Source organism: Peromyscus californicus, unplaced genomic scaffold, assembly GCF_007827085.1.
Source record: "Peromyscus californicus insignis strain IS unplaced genomic scaffold, ASM782708v3 Scaffold_5__1_contigs__length_169319896, whole genome shotgun sequence".
NCBI classification, from domain to species: domain Eukaryota; kingdom Metazoa; phylum Chordata; class Mammalia; order Rodentia; family Cricetidae; genus Peromyscus; species Peromyscus californicus.
Window position 1 is genome coordinate 155,520,193 of NW_026294573.1, and position 19,752 is coordinate 155,539,944.

The following is a 19,752-nucleotide window of genomic DNA, read 5'->3' on the forward strand; positions in this document are numbered from 1 at the left end:
TAATTTATGCCCTTCAGTTAGAGCATTTTCTAAGAGCTGAGAGGTATTCTTAGAGCCTGTCTTAGAGGTAGGAACAGTGTTCTCGCCTTGGGAGTTTTGCCTGAGCTTTACACTGTAATCGCAGCCTGTCTTCTTTGAAGTTCCTTTCTTTTTCAATTGAATGTCCTATTTTGATAATAATTAAAAGACAAGTTAAATTAAGCCCTTATAGGTAATCTATTTTATTTCACTTAACTGTGTCACAAATACTTTGCTAACTATTAAAAGTAGCCCAGTTTGAGGAAAATGAAACAGATGGGCTACGTGATTTTAAAATTTCAGAGAGTCCATGAACATCTCTTATAGTAGTACATTGAGACATATTTAGAGATTCTAATTTAGATAGAATTAATTTTTTCAATTATAATGGATAAAGGAAAACAAATAAAGCTCAAGAGAGACCTTGGATATTTCTGGGGAGTCAATTTTCTAATTATTAATATAATTGGTGCAGGAATTTTTGTATCCCCCAAGGGGGTGCTGGAGTACTCTTGCATGAATGTGGGAGTCTCCTTGTGTATTTGGGCTGCCTGTGCGGTGCTGTCCATGACCAGCGCTCTCTGCTACGCAGAGATCGGAATAGCCTTCCCATACAGTGGGGCTCACTACTATTTCATCAGGAGATGCTTTGGCCCTTTCATGGCCTTCTTGAATCTTTGGACCTCCTTGTTTCTGGGTGCAGGGCTAACTGCCAGTCAAGCACTGTTACTCGCCGAGTATGGCATTCAGCCTTTCTATCCCAGCTGTTCTTCTCCGAATTTACCAAAGAAATGCCTTGCCCTGGCGGTGCTGTGGATTGTGGGAATTCTGAATTCTCGTGGTGTGAAAGAGCTGTCATGGCTTCACGCAGTGAGTACCGTGCTGAAGATGGGCATACTGGGCATCATTTCCCTCAGTGGGGTGTTCATGTTGGTGAGAGGGAAGAAGGAGAATGTGGGAAGACTTCAGAATGCTTTTGATGCAGAGTTTCCAGAGATCTCCCAGATAACAGAAGCCTTCTTCCAAGGATACTTTGCATTTTCAGGCGGGGAATGCTTTACATATGTAGCAGGTAATTATCAATCTTCTGGGGCGGGGGTCGGGGGGAGAGAAATCAGTTCATGGCCGATATAGTGCATGTATGAAATGAATATCTTTCACTGTATTTTGAATTTAAAGGATTCAACTATCTTCCTTGACTTTCCCAATGTGTTTATGGAAATTGGGCGATTACTTTCATGGCAAAACTTGTCTTTTATTGAACAATCTCTCCTTTTCTTCTTTCTTTTCTGGGACCATATATTTGAGTCTCCGAGTGATTGTAGTTTTCTTTCTGTAATGTGTAAATGCTCAGGTCGTGAAAATAGTTGCCCCCTTGGAAGTGAATTCAGGAAAACCAGATTGTGCTGGTGTAGTACATTTAAGTTCTTTGCTACTTATTTAGGTTCTTTACCATTTTTGCTCATTTATTTTTGGGGTTATATTTTCCTATAAAATTTTTCCTTCTGTTGATGAATGTTCTCTCTCTCTCTCTCTCTCTCTCTCTCTCTCTCTCTCTCTCTCTCCCTCTCTCCCTCTCTTTCTCCCCTCTTTCCCTCTCTTCTCCACTGTCTCAAAAGAGGTTATATCTCCAGCTTCTACTTGAACCCAGTTTCACGTTGTTGTTTTTGTGCTAGAGACGTTTCATGTTTAGGTAGCTCTCTCTGCCATAAAAGATCTAGAACTGCTTACAGCATCTTGAATAATGTAGAATTTCTTTCAAACAGATGACAGTAAAGGGGGGGCATGTAAAGCTCCTTTCCTGAGGTTAAATCTCATGAAGTTTCTGCTCACCTTCTGTTCCTACACTCTGAACACAGAGCCTACTTTCCACTTGAAGATGAAGGAAGGGTACAAATGGAACAAGAATCATGAGCCCATACTCTAGTGTCTTCAGAAGAGGATCAGTGTGCAAAAGTTTGACTCTGAGTGTGTGTGTGTGTGTGTGTGTGTGTGTGTGTGTGTGTGTGTGTGTGTGTGAGAGAGAGAGAGAGAGAGAGAGAGAGAGAGAGAGAGAGAGAGAGAGAGAGAGAGAGAGAGAGAAGGGGGGAAGGGGGAGAGAGAGAGATGGTTATAGAGTGGACAGAAAGAACAAGGTCCAAAGTTTGACACATGAACAATTTTTTGTTTGTTTTTTTGAGACAGGGTTTCTCTATGTGGCTTTGGAGCCTTTCCTGGATCTCGCTCTGTAGCCCAGGCTGGCCTCGAACTCATAGAGATCCGCCTGCCTCTGCCTCCTGAGTGCTAGTATTAAAGGCGTGAGCCACCACTGCCTGGCAACACATGAACAATTTTAAAGATAAATTTAAGATACACATTTTTAAACAAAGACTAATGTTTCTCTTTATCCATTATAGGAGAACTGAAGAAACCCAATAAAACTATTCCTAGATGTATATTTACAGCACTGCCTCTGATAACTGTGGTATATTTACTGGCTAACATTTCCTACTTGATGGTTCTGACTCCCAGAGAAATCCTCTCAACAGGTTAGTATACAAATGACAAGACAATAGATGAAGTGCAATCCTTTCAGTACAGTTAAGCGTCATTTTTGCTATTTATTACAAATTCATACTGATGATTGTTCTATATTGAATCCACTCATTTTTTAATCTGGTTGAAAAGCATATGATTTGGTTTAGAAGAAAGATTCATGATCTAGCACAGCCTTGCATTTTCTGATAACCTGGAAAAGGTATGTATAGTGCTGGCAGATGTCTTAGATCAGATTCAAAACATTAGCTATTGCTTTTGTGATTTCAACAGAGTGACACAATGCAATCAGTAGTAGGATTTTTAAAAACTTCCAAAATGTTTGCTTTTCAATAATTTGAATAACACCAAGAAGGACAAATTCGAAATTTATGATATTGGTTGAGTGAAGAAACACTGGATGTCAATTGATGATTATGATTAATATATAAAATGTTTATCTTAAAGAATTCTAAAATTTTGTGGTGGATAAGGACCCTGAATATATTGAAAATTCTTTAGAAATTCTTGTCTTACAGTCTAAATTTTAGAATGAAAGCAAAAAGAATATACCAGGTATTGTGATGCTTACCTGTAATTCAGAATATGCAAAGCTGTGTCAGGATGTAATGACTTTAAAACAAGCCTGAGTAAATAGACAGACTTATGTATGTACGTAAGTATGTGTTCACAAATTGAAAGACTATCATGAGATAAATAAGCACCCTAAATCCTAAATTGAACAACAGTTTCAAAGGATAAAATGAAATATGGGTTAGAAAAAAAGTAAAACAAGGAAAATTGAATACCAACAATTTTCTCATACCATCTTTCAACTTCTAGTTATCATCTTCTGAGTGAAATTTATCACTAGGTGTTCTGAAACTAACCCATTTTGAGCAACTATTCTTATTTTGGTAAGTGTCTGAAGCATTGGATGTAAATCTAAGTGAAGCTTTAGAAAACACACTGTTTATTGACATAAAACTACATTTTATGTAGCATTATATGGTGGTTCATTATATTATATTCAATGTGTAATACTAAAAATCATTATTCTCATCTCCATAAACACAATCATTTATTTATTTGTGGAGCATTCAAGCCTAAGAAAGGTTTAACAACAGCAAATTGCCTCAAGTGGAATGTGACTGCTCTCCAGAATTTTGTCTTGTGGTGCGTCGTTCCAGGGTTGACATGTTATCAGTCTAGGTATCCTAGTGATGAGAGCATAAATGAAACCAAGTTTTTGTGGGAACAAACCAAATGTAACCCTGGATAAACCTAGACAGTGACTCACTAACTGCTTTGACCGTTAGGGCCCATTTGTAACTTTAGCTGTGGGTGTGACCACAGCCACTGCCCATCGAGAATGGCTGCTGAGATTTCTTGAGGCTGGTATTTATTATGCCTGACAGTGTTCTTGACATATTGATCATTTCCGAATTAGAAAGCTTTCTCTGGCATGTTGTAATGATTGAAGTCATTGTGTAGTTAGCACAATAGTTCGGGATTGTGTGGGAAACTTGGGAAGTTTCTGACTAATGTTGCTAGTAGTTTGGTTTTTTACTGCTTCCTCTTTGGGGCTTCTAATCCACAGACTTAATGTAAACTCCAAATTATTATATGTAAATTTTAATACCTATTCATTTATTATATTAGGAATTTAAATTAAAAAAATTCAGAACCATATGTAAAAATGTAGATTTATGGAAAGTCACTGTATCATCAGTTATGGCAGGACAAAAGTAAATATCACCAAAATAACCACTAGTTTCCAGTAAATGACGTAAGTAAATCTGTATAACAGAGCACTCAGAGCCTTGAAAAGGTGATGTTGTTGGTGGATACTAAGAGGACAATGGTTATAATGTATGAATAACGGAAATGGCAGGCTCTAGATTCTCATGAAATAGGAACTTGTGAACAACAGTGGTCAGCTGGGATGGGACTGTGGGTGATTTGTTATTTATTATTAATACTAAATTTAAGTAGGTTCATGACTTATATGACTAGTGTGGAAAGTTATCAACAAAATAAATAAGCACTTTAAGTTATGAGTTCAAAGGGTTGGGGGCAGATTTTGTCACTTGAGCAAAACAAAAGGACCTCACAGTTTTGTAAAGGAAATGTGGGATATTTATAACACAGTGTAAATTGGATGTTACATTTTATTCAAGGCACAGTGGATGAAATTATGACAATCTGCTCTATTAGTTCCTGTGTGAGGTGTTCAAGTCTTAGTGTCAGATCTCTGACCTGTTTCCTTACTTATTATTCCCTTAAGGGAAAAAATGAAACTTACATTGTGAAAAGTTCTATGAAGAAGGATGTCCCATTAGAATGAGGGATGTGGACATAGCATTGTAAGGATTCCTGGGTCCACCATTTTTATCCTAAGGACAAAAGTGTTCCAGAAATCCTGCTGACAGAGTGTTCACACAGTGTTCTAGAGCCTTCTAAGCCATGCTAAAACTAGGGGATATTAACCTATGGCAAGACAGTGTGAAACATAAAGAGGTTATGTGGAGACAGAAGCTAAGGCTTCCTTGTTCAGGCACAGCTGGTAGGAAGCTTGTCTCAAGTGCTAGGTGTGTTTAAGGGGTTGGATATGTAAGTGGAGATTTTAGAATTAGTTTCTGATAGATAGATAGATACATTCATTTGTTGGAGGGTAACTTTGTAAAATTTCTCTCATTGAAGAATGTATACACTCACAAGTCCCACCTCTAATACCTCAGTGGGTAATTATAGAACTATTTAGAACTGAACATGTGAGGGGTTAAGTCAAATATTTAAATGCTGTCATTCCCAGGGGTATCATGTCTGAATTATTTTACTTTCGATGATTTTTCAGTAAGTCATTTATTTCTTCCTTTTCCTTTTTTGGATACTTTTTTGGCTTGCTATATGCCCTGGGTTGCCTGCAATAAGCTCCTTCTGCCCCCTGCTGTCCAAGTTCTAGCATTACAGGTGTGTTCCACCAAGTGCAGCTTTAAAGCACATTGTCTATCTGCCAAAAAACTAAAAAAAAGTTATATAAATCTATCAATACAGAATGAGTACATGATTTATGTTTAAAGAACAGACTTATCTAAAACACTTATATGGATGTGTATGTGCATATAATCAAAGTATGTTAGAAAGTGAACAAAAGCAAATTCAATGTTCATTTTACCAAAGACACGTATGAAGTAGTTTTTAAATGAAATAAATATGGAAATGAATAAAACAACGAAAACAATCATTTGTTGAATAGAGTTAAGATGAAGGGAGGAGTATTGTGAATAACTTTTTCCACTCAATGCTGTCAGAGCTACACATGGCCTGTCTCTGGTTGTCTTAAATCACACTGTGGAACACCCACCAAGAAATCAAGGGAGATTTCCATTGCAGTGTAGGGAAATCATTTCTAACTCTACCTGAAAGTGTGCAATGTGAGTGTTTGGGGGAGCAACAACAAGACATTACTTGAAATTAATTAGAGCTGCAGCATGAGATTCTTTTAAGTAACACCCCAAATTGTGGGAGATTCAAGAGAAAAGCGATGTGACACTCAGGTCTTTTTAAAATGGGTTAATAGCTGGGCATGGTGATATGTGTCTATAATTCCAGAACTTAGGAAACTGAGACATGAGGATCATGAGTTTGAGGCTAACCTGAGCTACACAGCAAGTTCTCAGGCAGTTTGAATTACATAGAAGACCCTATTCTAAATGAAAAACATTTGAAAATCTTATGGCTTGTTACAGCTCAGTAAACTGAAGTCCTAGGGACTTCCTAGAAACCAACTACCTATGCATAAAATGATGACTCAAAGGACACCTACCTCCCAAGGACATTAGGCTCTGCTCTGCTCATTCTCTTGAAACCTGAAGAGTTGTCACTCTGTTAGAATCTTCTGCCCAGCAACACGTATCTACATAATACAAATTTGCCTCAAGCGAATTCCCACAGATGATGGATATTGGTGGTTTTTGTACTACCTGACATGGTTAAACCAATGTTCATAATATCCCTTCACCTTGAAGCAACAAAGGAAATAAAAAAGAATGTTCTATACAAGTTGGTCCACTACAGGAGTTCCCAGCTTCAATATCATCAACAATTTGGAGTGTGTGAATTTTGTTTTGGGGTTCTGGGTATTGAACACAGAGCCTCACAGATGACAAGTATTCTGACATTGAGCTAATTCTTTGAAGCTGTCCTGATATCACCAGAACACATGACTGCTACTCACTAGGATGCCAACAGTAAACTGCTACCTAATTTATGGAACATCAGACAACTCACCAGACATTGTCACATGACTCCTGAGGAGCAAAGTCACCTTTAGCTGAGAACCACTGACCAGAAGCTTAGACAAGCTTCAGAAGTTATAAGTATTTTAACTATTTGTAATGTCTATGTTCATCTTCTATGTACTTTACGTTGCACTAACGAATTCCTCCCAAGTGCCCGCCTTGAGGAGATTTCTACCAGGGTCCAGAACAGATGCTACAAGCAGCTAAGGATACTAATCTGAGGGATATTCAATGAATCTAAGCACACTGAGCTCTTTAGTTCATTTACTTTATTCTTCTAAGTCAGTTCTATCTACACAGTTTCTTTTCTGTTCTCATAGTTAGCTCTTCTCAGTCCCTTCTGCTCTCAGTCCCTTCAGCTGTTCTCATGTCTATCCAGTTGTTTCCATCTTCATCCTCATCTTATTCTTCTCAGTCAATTCCCCAAGTGCTGTGAGGGAACCAGTATATATACACAAGCAGTAATTCTTTGGCAAAGCAACATGAGGTTTGAAGTTTTCAGAGTTGCAGAGAGAGAGGTGATAAGCAATAATTGTCAGCTTCCAATTGCAACCCCAAAGGGGAGTGACTAAAGGGGAGTTCTCTGGTAGGGCCAACTAAAGACTAAGGTCAATCAGGGAATTTATGTGCTCAAACTATAATCTGGAAATGGCTAGGTAGAAGGTTGGGGTCAGTAAGTCACTAGAAAGAAAACTGTCTTTGGTGCCGCTTCTACCCTCATTCACCCAACCCTTCCACCCCCACTCATCCTGGCTGCAGCTGCTTTCTCATAAGGAAGGGGACACATGCTCGGTGGCTAAGCAACCTATGTAAGAGCATGTAGCATTTGGTTAGTAAAAGCACCTTCATTCAGAGTAATTGCTGAGGAGAAAAATCTAGGAATAGCACCTGGCTGAGGAGGAATTAAAACTTAGTTTGCACAAGAAAGAAGCTTGGCACCCTGGCCTTGATGGCAATCCCCTTCAGTCAGTGGAAAGTACTACTTTAACTCAGTAACTAGCAAGTGACTAAAACATCATCCCAGGAATGTGAGCAGTAAATCTCTTAATTTAGGGTGTTGTGTAAATAACCTGGGGTGAAGGTAAGGAGTTGAAGATTTAATTGCTAGTGGTTCTTTTCTTTATCTGTGGGTGAGATGAGCTAATGTTTATCTATGTGCAGTTTTGTCCTTGAAAAAAAGTATCTTTGCTGAAATACTTTTGTCCAGAGAATGGCCCTGGCCAGATTTATGTTAATGAAAAATAAACAAAGCTGGGGGCAGTTATCCATTTACCCCAAATGTATAGGGAAAGTTGTGTCCAAGATTGAGATGCAATCGTGAGATTGCATGTACACATTAACATGGAAATGAACAGTAAATGGGGAGACTCATAGCTGTTATTGCACAAGAAGTTTACATCAGGAAACAGTCAGTTCATTCAAAAGGCAGTAATTCCATAATGCCTTGCATGATGGTTTCCTCTAACAGAGCCTTTAGTTCCCATAGGTTAACCTTCTGAACTTTAGTTGTCACTGCTGTATACTCCATGGACTTTTGCTGCCAGCAGCTCTCAATATTGCACTGTAGTTGGATGAGTCTCATTTCTCTGTAAACCGTGTTCTGCTGTCCTTTTCTGACTCTGGAGGAGTTTGTCAGCTTTCTATATGCTAGTTTTAGACAATAAGCATGCCTTCAATTATTCCCTCAACACAATTAACACATTTCTTAAGTAGTGACTAAAAATTAACTATATTGTGCCTGTCAGTGAATGAGTTAATCATGCTATATACAAGATAGGAGGGATCTTTGTCTTCAAGAAGTTCCTGGTCTTTGGGGGAAGACATTAAAAAGAACCATTCATTGTGCAGTATGATGAACTAAAATGTACATAAACCTAAGTTATGACTTAAATGTGAAAAAGGAAATAACAAAGTTAAAATCTCTTCTTAGATTTTTTTCTTTGTAAAATATTATTGCTTTATCATTAGATTTTCTTTCTCAACACACTTGCTTTTGTGTATTTTTTCTCTGCAGATGCTGTGGCTATTATATGGACTGACAGAGTTTTTCCACAATTAACATGGACTGTTCCCTTTGCTATTTCTGCCTCACTGTTTAGCAACCTTGTGATTAATGTACTTGAGTCATCAAGAGTGTCATATATTGCAAGCGACCAAGGCCAGCTGCCCTTGATGTTTAGTACCCTTAATGTTCACTCATCCCCCTTCATAGCTGTGCTTCTAAATGTCAGTATGGGATCCATTGCAATCGTCTTAACAAACTTAATTGAACTGATCAACTATCTTTATTTTATGGATTCAATTTGGACTATGTTATCCATGATAGGAATCCTGAAATTGAGGTACCAGGAGCCCAATCTACACAGACCTTATAAGGTAAAAATGGGCTGGGTAAATTTGTTCTATGTGAAGCAAGATACTTAACTGTATTGAAAGAATATATTCAAAAGATGCAGGAGTATATAGGTTATCACTCAGCAACTTGAGAAGCAAATAATGACAATCTGGTCTTTATTTTTATTTTAAATTTTGGTTCATTGGTTTTACCCAACAGAAAACCTCTAAAGTTCCACTGAAGGATTCAGGTAAGATAAAGGTAGTTCTTTAGGTAAAGGACAGGGCATTATGAGTCTTTTGTCATGGTATTTCTTTGTTTAGTTATGTTCCTATCTGTGCATGCCATTATCCTCTACAGTCAGGAGCAGATTTAACAAATGAGAAATAGATGCTATTCTGAAATTCCAACACTTCTTGCTTAACAACAAATTCTATCTCTTCAACTTTTCTACTTATGAACTTTCATCCTAGATGAGGAAATAGTTTATAGGAGAGGGGATGGTTCTTTAATCCTAGAAGAAATCTTCCTTGGAAGATTGTTGGGATCTTCACTGTGTTCTAAAAACTTCTGAATAAGCCATGCCATCTATGCCCACAGTGGTCATCTCTTCAGCAAATGTTTATGACTATTTCCATTCATGAAGACTCAAAATAGAAGTTCATTCTCTCAAACCACACCTTCACCAACAGGAGTCTCCAACACTTTTCTTTTTGGGGCGTTTATCTGAGTGCCTAGCATATCTGCCTAACAAAGTATCTTATTTGGTCTGATTTTATCATTAGCATAGTATTTTTGCTTGTAGATATGTAGCTACCACACATGGATTTTCACATCTAATTACTTTATTAAATTTTATCTTTGTAGGTGTTTTTGCCATTCACAGTCATAGCAATGGCCATCAGCCTGTGCTTGGTCTTGATTCCCCTTGTCAAGTCTCCAAAGATGCATTACATCTATGTGCTCCTCTTCCTTCTCAGTGGACTGCTGTTTTACGTGCCATTGATACACTTTAAAGTGAAGTTGGTTTGGTTTGAGAAGCTGACCTGCTATCTGCAATTACTGTTTAATATTTGCATCCCTGATATATCTGATAAACAGACATCCTCATTTTAAAAACAAATTTCAAATAAAAAAATTTAATAATGGTAACTTTCAAAACTGAAATAATGTAAATAAAAGTACCCAAAAAAGGCTTGGCTTTAAAATAAGGAAATAATTGTTGCATATGACCAAAGCCCTGCTTTGATGCAAAAATTTAAGTCTCAGTTTGTGCAATTCCATATACAGATGATGTATTTTCCATTTTTCTGCTTATTCTCTAGAGCTTCCATTTTCTATTGAATTTCTAGTCTCCTTAAAATCAAAGTTAATGATTTCAAATTTTAAAAAAGTGTTCTCTTTATATTTCTTGAGTGCTTATTTGGTGCTGATTTAAAGATAAAAAGATCAATTTTATCTGTCCTGTTTGCATTTCCTTGTTAGAGTTGTAGATTTGGTCTTACCATAGGTCCCTGGGAAAACTAGTCTCAAATTCTTGGTCACTCAAGCAGTGTCCAGTACGGGTTCCATTTCCTGAAGTGGGCCTTGAGTCAAATCAGTTATTGATTGATTATTCCATAAACTTTGTGCCACTATTGCCTAGCATGTCTTAAAGGTAGTACACCCAAAAAGGGTGTGTGACTGGCTTGGTGTTATATTTCTTTTTTTGATACCATATAGAGTATCTCCCTGTAACAAAGACACTGAAACACAGAAATAAAGGCTCTATGTTGACATATCCCTTTTCACTGATTGTGTAGGTATTGTTATTAGCAATGAAGCCTTACAGTTGGTATGTGGAGAGCAACCTATAGTCTTGGTAACAACCTGGATCATTTGGGGGATTCCCTTGGTGCCGCTTTGAATAGCAACTCAATTAGATGTAACCCAAACCCAATACTGGAAGCATCATGTGGTGACAGGAAATGACTAGTTGGGACTCTATTTGCCCCATTATTTGGCAATTTCATTTAGATCACCTTCATATATGTATATATTTTAGGAAATTTATACAGTATTAGGTTTCTGTAGTACCTCTTGAATTCCCCTTAATTTTATCTGCCTGTTCCTGTATTTCATCCCTAAGTTCCTCTTCTATACCCAACATCACCTGATACTCCATTTCCAGCTCCCATTTCATCCAGATCTATCTATTCTACTTAATTTTCCTAATGAGATCTATCTGTTCCCTCTAGTACCTAACTCTATACCTACCCTCTGTGGTTTTATTGTAGCTTGGTATCATTGACTTAATACCTAGCACTCTCATATAAGTGAATATATACCACATTTTCTTTCTTGGTCTGAGATACATCACTTAAGATTATTTTTTATGTCCTTTTTCTTTTCTTTATTTGTATTATTTATTTTTACATCCAGACCTGCAGTTTCCCCTCCTTCCTCTTCTCCCAGTCCCTAATCACCCAACCTCCCCTCTGCTCCACCCCCATCCACTTCTCCTCAATTTCTGTTTAGAAATATGCAATCCTCCTGTGATATCAACAAAACATGGCATAACACATTGCAGGAAGACTAAGTGCCTCCCTTCATATTAAGAGTTGACAATGTAACCCAGTCTCCAAGGGAGACCCAAGTTTTCCCTCTTGAGCCCTCCGTGTTACTTAGTTTCTCTAGATCTGTGGATTGTAGCATGGTTATCCTTTACTTTATACCTAATATCCACTTATAAGTGAGTACACACCATGTTTGTCTTTCTGGGTCTCTCATTACACCACTCAGAATGTGACACAATCTAATATCACCTGAAGGGAGACTCAAAGGGGGGTTTTCTAGATCAGGTGTATTGTAGGCGTGATTGCGGAAGATCTCCTTGATTACATTAGTTGATGTAGGAAGATCCATTCCACTGTGAGGTTCTCCATCCCATGCTTGGGCCCTAGAATGTTTATGAAGAACATAGAAAGTAGGTTGAGGTGTGCAGACATGCATTCATTCTCTCTCTGCATTGGACTGCGATGTACGATGACAAACTTTCAAATGCCTGCCACTTTGACTTCCTATCAGTGAAGGACTGCAATTTGGAATAAAGAGACAGAATTAGGCCTTTCTCTGCTAAGTTGCTTTTATCAGTATATTTTATCATGGCAATAGATATGAAACTAGAGCAATAGGTAAAATTTCTTAACTCAGCTGCACTAGAATTGACAAATGGGTTTTAACATTTTGAAGCAGAGAGGTAAATGAAATGTCATTACAAGAACATCATGACCAAAAGCAGCTTGGGGTGGGACATAGGGAGTTTATTTGGCTTACCCTTCTAAATTACAGTTCATTATCAAAGGTAGCTGATATGTTTCTGCTGATGCAAAAGGCCAGATCAGACCAGACTAAAAGCAGATAAATACAAGTTTATGGGCATTGCTCCTGGGTGGGCTTGTAGATTCCAAATAATGGGGACAGAGAAGTTGAGCACCAGGGTGAAGGCAGGGAGTTTAAATAGACCTTAGGTGAGGGGTAATGACCTGCCAGCTCATAGATGGGACTGTGTTCAAGTATAGTGAAAAGCTAAACCACTGAGAAGGCACTTGGGTGGGGTGGTCATGTCAGAAAGGCAGTTACAACATCTACCAGAAATGTGGAACTGGGCTTTTGGCACCATTCAGTTCAAAATTTTCTCAGTGTGGGTGGGGTTAGGGGAAGTAGGGCAGACAGTGTTTCCTAGCTTGTCTTGGACTAGTTACCAGCTAGTGAGGCACCACAGCCTCAAGATGCCCTTAGGGACTAAGTGGATACTGTGTAAGCTTCAGAAAAGGATTATTTCTGCTAGGTTTATGAGTCTTTCTGAAAATGCACCTTGAACAGCTGCCCCCATATAGCTGCCTGAACCACATTATTTCTATTTCTAAATAATAGACATGGTTCCCATCTCACACTAAGTCATTGTGTGCAGAGAGAACAAAGGTATCTCTTCTCCTCAGAGCAGACTTTCTTAGATCTCATGTTGTCTGACCCTGACTCCTGCCCTGAGACTCCTCACGGTCTCCTGCTGCTGACACTCCTAATGCTACAGGTGACTATGTCTCAGTAGAATTCATTCCTCCTTGCCTGTGGGTCTGCCCTGCCTATAGAATCCAGCAACTCCAGAAAAATACAGGCACTGCCACAGAAGGGGAGGTGAGGGCACTGTCTGTGACTCCTATGAGCACTGGCTCCACAGGTCCATCAGCTGCAGAGGTAGCCAGAAGTGTCTAACCAGATTATACTTCAAACAGCAATGAAATTTTAATGCCTCATTTGACAAAATTCTTTTCAGAAGAATTATATTTAAATCCCTCCAATTCTGAGCCCCTTCAGAAGCAGAGCTGTCTCAGAAGCAGCTGATGGGGCTGCCTAAACTCATCCTCAGCACTCTATGCTCACCCACTGAGGCTGTGAAGTCTGAGAAGTCTGAGACATAAGTGGTAGATGTGGGCAATGATTCTTTGTCCCTAGAGCTGCTCAGCTCCACCCTCCCTCAGTGTGGTTCTTCACCGTGTCCTCTGTCCTGCACCTTCCCTGCACATAATGAGTCTTACCACCTACTTCCACCTCCTTAAGAGGTACCAGGTGTTCTTAATGGTGCCTGTCTTGCCAGGGTTGCCATAGTAACGTACTATAGACTGAATGGCTAAAAACAATGCTCAAACATGTCCTCACAATTCTTGAGTCTAGAATCCCAGACAGAAGATGTTTGATGAGCTGTTCTCTTCTTAGGCTCCTCTCTCTGCCTTGTAGGTAGCATCTTTCCCTCTGTCTTCACATGGGCTCCTTCCTTTACCTATCTCTGTGTATGTCCCCTCTTTGCATGATGGATGGAGTCACATTCCATGGACTCAGATCATCTTAATTACTGTATCTCTAAAGACTTAGTGCCAAATACAGTTATATTTGTAGGCTACTGGGTTTTAGCTTTGATGTATTGGGAAAATTCCTTTCATCCTATAATAGTTCTGCACACACTCTTTTCCTTCTGACTGTTTCTAATTTTATTTATTTGGGCATTGTCTCAATGGTTTTTTAATATAGTGGACACTTTTTTCTTATTTTAACATTTTACAACACCAATTCTTTGATTCATTAATTGCTTATATTGTTCTTTAGTATTCATTTTCTTTTTGTGTGTTAGTGTGTGTGTGTGTGTACACAGTGTGTATTTGTATATGTACATGTATGCTTGTCCATGTACAAGTATTCATGTGTGAATGCAAACACATGCATGCACAGTGTGTGTGTGTGTGTGTGTGTGTGAGAGAGAGAGAGAGAGAGACAGAGAGAGAGAGACAGAGAGAGACAGAGAGAGAGAGAGAGAGAGAGAGAGAGAGAGAGAGAGAGAGAGAGAGAGAAATCAGATGGCTACCTTAGGTGACAGTCCTGCCTTCTATCTTGTTTAAGAAAAGTCTCTTTATTGTTCTCTTCTCTGTCTACCTCACAAGATGGTCGTCATCAAGCTCCTGGAAATTTTGCTGTCTTCACCTCCCATTACTGGCATAGTAGAAATAGGATTAAAAGTTCACATTACTGTTTTCAGCTGTGCTGTGGGTTCTGGGCATGTCAACTAAGGTTCTCATGCTGGAGCAGAAAGCTCCTTTACCCAACGATCCTCCTCCCCAGTCTTGCATTTTCCATATATACTTCCTTCTTAGTTATTCTCCACCACCTCTCCTCTCTGTCTTCAGTTCTGTGTTTGGGTTGCTCTTGCTTTTCTAGACCCTTGAGATATACTGTTAAGTTGTTTATGAAACCTTCCTGATTTTGTAGTGAAGGAGAGTTACCACAAACTTCCCTCTTGCTGCTACTCTTACTGTGTCTCCTGAGATTCAGGCTGTTTCATATCCAGTCCCATTAATGTCCATAAATTTGTATATTTTCTCCATTTCCCATTATTTGTTCAGTAGCATTTTGATAAATATCCATGAATTTGCTTATTTTCTGTAGCGTTTTTTTTTTTTTTTTGAGATAGGGTCTGTCTATGTAATCCTAGATGATAGTATGGAACTCACTATACAGATCAAGCTGACCTTGAGTTTACAGAGATCTGCTTGCTTCTGACTCTGAAGATTTTGCTGTTGCAATGATTATTCTTAAATTCAAGTTTGATTTCATAATGGTCAGAGAGGTACATGATCTTATTTCAGTACTTCTGGGTGTCTAAAAGTTGTTTGTGACCTCGTAAGGTCTATGCTATAGTGTTATCCATTTATTGAAGGAAAAAGGAATGTGTGGTTAAGTATAAGGGTATGCTTTTCTAATCTTATCACTAGAAGAGTAAAAATAGGGGATTATGAGTTCAAGGCCAGACTGGGCAAAATAGTAAGACCTTGGAGAGATGGTTCAGTGGATAAAACACTTGACATGCAGGCATGCAAGCCATAGTTTGGATCTCCAAAACCTACATAAAAACTAGGTGTGTATGACAGCTTGCTCGTAATCCCAGCTCATAGGAAGCAGGGACAGGTGATCCGTGGGGGCAAGCTGGCTAGCTAGACTAGCCTAATTAATGAGCTAATTAATGAGTTCAGCAAGCACCCCTACCTTGGTGAAAAAGATAGAGCATGATTGAGGAAGACATCTGTGGTATTTTGAAAGAAAATGGCCCCCAAAGGGAGGGACACTATTAGGAGTGCTACTTTCTCAGCACTGTGTTGGCCTGCACACCACCATGCTCCCCACCGTGATGATAATGGCCTGAATCTCTGAGCTGTAAGTGAGCTGTCCAAATAAATGTTTTACTTTATCAACATTGCTGTTGTCATAATGTCTCTTCAGAGCAATTGGAAACCCTAACTAAGACAACATCCTAAGACAAAATCTACCCCCCACATTTACATGTACACAAACATATGTGCACATGCAACCACTTACATGCACTTCCAAACTCATGCAAGCTCACATATACACACTACACACATACACATGCAAAAAATGTTCTTTTTTCTGTAGCTGTAGGGAAAAAAATTGTTCTATAAATGAGTTAAAACTTTTCTTAAATCAGATGCTTCTTTTTTTTGTTTTTGTTTTTTGCTCTGGATGATGGGTCTATTGATTTAAGAAAGATATTAAGGTCTTAGATGGTTAATATTCAGTGTCAACTTGATTAGATTTAGAATCATCACAAGAACACAACTATGGGTGTGTCTATGAGTGTATTGCCAGAAGGATTTCACTACAGAGGAAAATCCTGAGCTTGAACTGAGCAGAACCATTGGTAGGGTACAGTCACAGGAAGGATAAAAAAAGAAAAGCAAGGTGAGCATCAGCCCTTTTCTCTCACCTTCCTGACTGCACACACAGTGAGGAGGGAGTTTCGGAGGTGGAGATCTGTATTCCACTGGAGATGGGGGTGGGGAGGCTGCACCAGATGTTCTTCTCAAGAGCTGGGGATGAAACTAGGGGGTTGGACTTGGAAGACTAGACTGACAGGTGAAGATCTGCAGTTAGCCTTTATGTCTCCCTGATCAGAGTGGCCTGTGGGTTCCCAGGGAGTGCCAGATGGAGTTAGGGCTTGCTGCCCTGGCTAGTGTGTAATGTCATTATTTTGTGTTTTCACTCTCCCTTTTTTATCTTGGGTAATTTGATCCTCCTTTTTTGTGGATTTCTCTGCCTAAAGCAAGGGCACATTTTTCTTATGAGATGGAATCACACTCAGTAGTTAGCCTACACCAGTGGTTCTCAACCTGTGGGTCATGACCCCCCCCCCCCCCCCAGTTAAATGATCCTTTCACAGGGGTCACCTAAGACCATCAGAAATATCAGATATTTACATTATGATTGATAGCTGTAGCAAAATTACATTTATGAGGGAGCAATGAAAATAAATTTATGGTTGGGGGGTTCCCACAACCTGAGGAACTGTATTAAAGGGTCACAGTATTAAGAAGGTTGAAAACTACTGTCCTAAACCTTTAAATAGACAACAAAACAAGAGAGAACTGCCTACAGTCAGGTAACAGAAGAGGATAGCAAGACAAAAACCAAAGAATTTGATCTCAAAATTATATAAACATATTCAACTATAAAAGCATAGACACATACATAAATGCTTGTTTAGTTTAACAACAGTGTTTTTTATTGAAAATAAAATTTTTTCATGCAATATATTCTGATCACCCTCATCTTGTCTCAGACCCTCCTCACTTCCCCACCTATCCCTCTTCGTGCCTACTGTCTCTTATTAGAAAACAGACTATCCATCTTTGTGCCTACTGTCTCTTATTAGAAAACAGACAGACAAATAAGGAAAGCAAACAATTATTAAAACAAGCAATACTAAAAAAAAGCAGTAGAAATACATACCACACACATTCACTCACAGACATGATCTATAAAAATACAAAACTGCAAGCCATAATATACAAACAAAATAACAGGAGGTAAAATATACCCAAACAAAACAACAGTTTTAATTACTGACCAAATCATAAAAAAAAAATGTCATCTATTGTTTTCAAAACTTGGATGGACACAAAAGTCAGATCCTTATGACCTTAGGCTCTAATTATGCTTAAAATTGACCATAGGATACTATGACCAGAATATATTACATGAAAAAAATAGTTTCAATTAAAAAAATTGACTACATCAAGGAAAAAGACATAGAATCCCAGGCTTAGGGACATATCTGAATGTGCTTCACTTTCCTGTTCCTCAGCAAAGCTCAGGATACCATGACTGCATGAATAGCTCTAGTCACAGAGGGCTTGGACTTCCTAGGTATGTGTCTATGCAGAGATCTATCTTTGACTTTCAATGTCATTGTTAAGGAAGAAACTTCATTTTTTAGTCTAGCTCTATTTTGGTGGAAGCTGTGGACCTAGTAGAGGGATTATAGCCATGCTATCCGGTGGAGCTATTTTCATTACAAGCTTTGACTCTCTGGCTGGAGCACTTCCATGCTCACACATGTGATCTCAGCAGGTCTGGGTTCCTTGCTGGCTATTGGTAGAAGGCTTCCATGGCACATCACAAGGACAGTCTAAAGGCTGATTAGGTGTCCTCATAGCATGGCAACTGGCCTTCTGACAGCCAGGAGGGAGTGTGAACCATCAAGCTCTAGAGAGCAGATGAGTGTCTTGCTATGTAGCAATAAATAACTTTAAATATATAATACTTAAAGCCGTTATAGAAGCAAATCTTGAGTGAGCAATTCTAGAATTCCAGGTACTAATTCTAATTTCTTCATTTGGACTAAGTTGTTCACAATAATCTGGTGAAATTTGCATTATTATTATACCAGTTTTAGAAAGAAAGTTGGGGGACCAGAGAAGCTAAATAACTTTCCTAAGGGTTAGGCATAAGTGTTCAAATCAGGACTTGAACTCAGGAAGTTTGAATTCAGAGACACATTCTTATGAAGCTCAGATAGAAGGCTTCAGATAGAGCTATTGTTAAATCTATGTGTAATAGGTAATGTCTTTCTGTATGCTGTGAATATGTGTTGCTCTGATTGGTTGATAAATAAAACCATTTGGCCTATGGCAAGGCAGCTTAGAGGTAGGCAGGAAACCTAAACAGAGAGACAGGAAGAAGGTGGGGAGAGATGTCAGCTGCCATGGAAGGAGAAGCAACATGCCAACAAACGGGTAAAGCCACAGAACATGTGGCAAAACATAGATTAATAGAAATGGGTTAAGATATAAGAGTTAGCTAGCAAGATGCCTGCCATAGACCATACAGTTTGCAAGTAATATAAGCCTCTGTGTGTTTAATTCAACTGCATATGTGTTCATCAAGGTAGGACTCTGAAAAGGCTTTAGTGTCTGGTCCTTTATGCCTTTCCAGTCTCTGGGCTTCTTCAGGAACTCATTTCATTAGAGATTTAAAAAACATCTTGCTATAGAAATTTCTTCTATTTTTTAATCTAAATATTGTCAGCATTTTAATATAACTAGACATTCTTATATTTCTGATTATCAGTTTTGCATGTAAAATTTCCAAGTTAATAAAACAGAAGTCCTTTATGCAAATAAGCTGTAATGTAACCAAATATCTTTGACTATCTTTTTTATGTTGTGCATTAAGACAGAAGCTCCATTCACCACCTTAGCTGGTTCTTTCTTCAAATTATCAATGAAGATTTTTATTTTGGTTTAACTTGATAGCAGTTTGGTTTCATGTACTGATTGATGACTATATACTGATACTTGTTTTCTTTTTGTATTTTTAAGATAAATAACCAGTAAAATCTGAAATCTTCCAAAGTTAAATTCTCTTTCATTTTGTTTTGCTGTCCTAGGGGTTGTACCAGGGTTTCATACATACTAAGCAAGCACTCTTCCATAGCTATATCCCCAGCTCCCAAATCTTTCTTTTGTGCTAAATATAAATATATATATATATTTATAATCACATATATTTATAAGTATATATTTTACATTTATTTACACACACATATCCACTAATGTAGTGAAGGAGTACAGTCAATAATTGAAAAGCTATTATGACCTGTTTAACTCATTTCTGAAGTTTTGGGATAGTAAGCTAAAGTCTGACAAGGTTAGAAAGAATATACTTACCCTACTGAGTTTACCAAAACACATCTGC

The 19,752-nt window shown here is 38.4% G+C and overlaps 1 protein-coding gene across 1 annotated transcript; it reads left to right on the forward strand.

Moving 5' to 3' along the window:
• The first annotated feature begins 405 nt into the window (after positions 1–405).
• On the forward strand, positions 406–19,382 carry LOC128097952 (solute carrier family 7 member 13-like). The gene is made up of 4 exons (XM_052718856.1): positions 406–1,090; positions 2,415–2,546; positions 8,851–9,212; positions 10,039–19,382. The coding sequence occupies exons 1-4, from the start codon at positions 406–408 to the stop codon at positions 10,285–10,287; spliced, it is 1,428 nt and encodes a 475-aa protein (XP_052574816.1). The 3' UTR covers positions 10,288–19,382.
• The last annotated feature ends 370 nt before the right edge of the window (positions 19,383–19,752 follow it).

Bases quoted from the DNA above. Each gene is read 5' to 3' on its own strand.
- LOC128097952 (XM_052718856.1), top strand. From the start codon at position 406: ATGGATAAAGGAAAACAAATAAAGCTCAAGAGAGACCTTGGATATTTC. The intron at 1,091-2,414 runs GTAATTATCAAT...TATCCATTATAG, and splicing joins ATGCTTTACATATGTAGCAG to GAGAACTGAAGAAACCCAAT. The intron at 2,547-8,850 runs GTTAGTATACAA...TTTTCTCTGCAG, and splicing joins CAGAGAAATCCTCTCAACAG to ATGCTGTGGCTATTATATGG.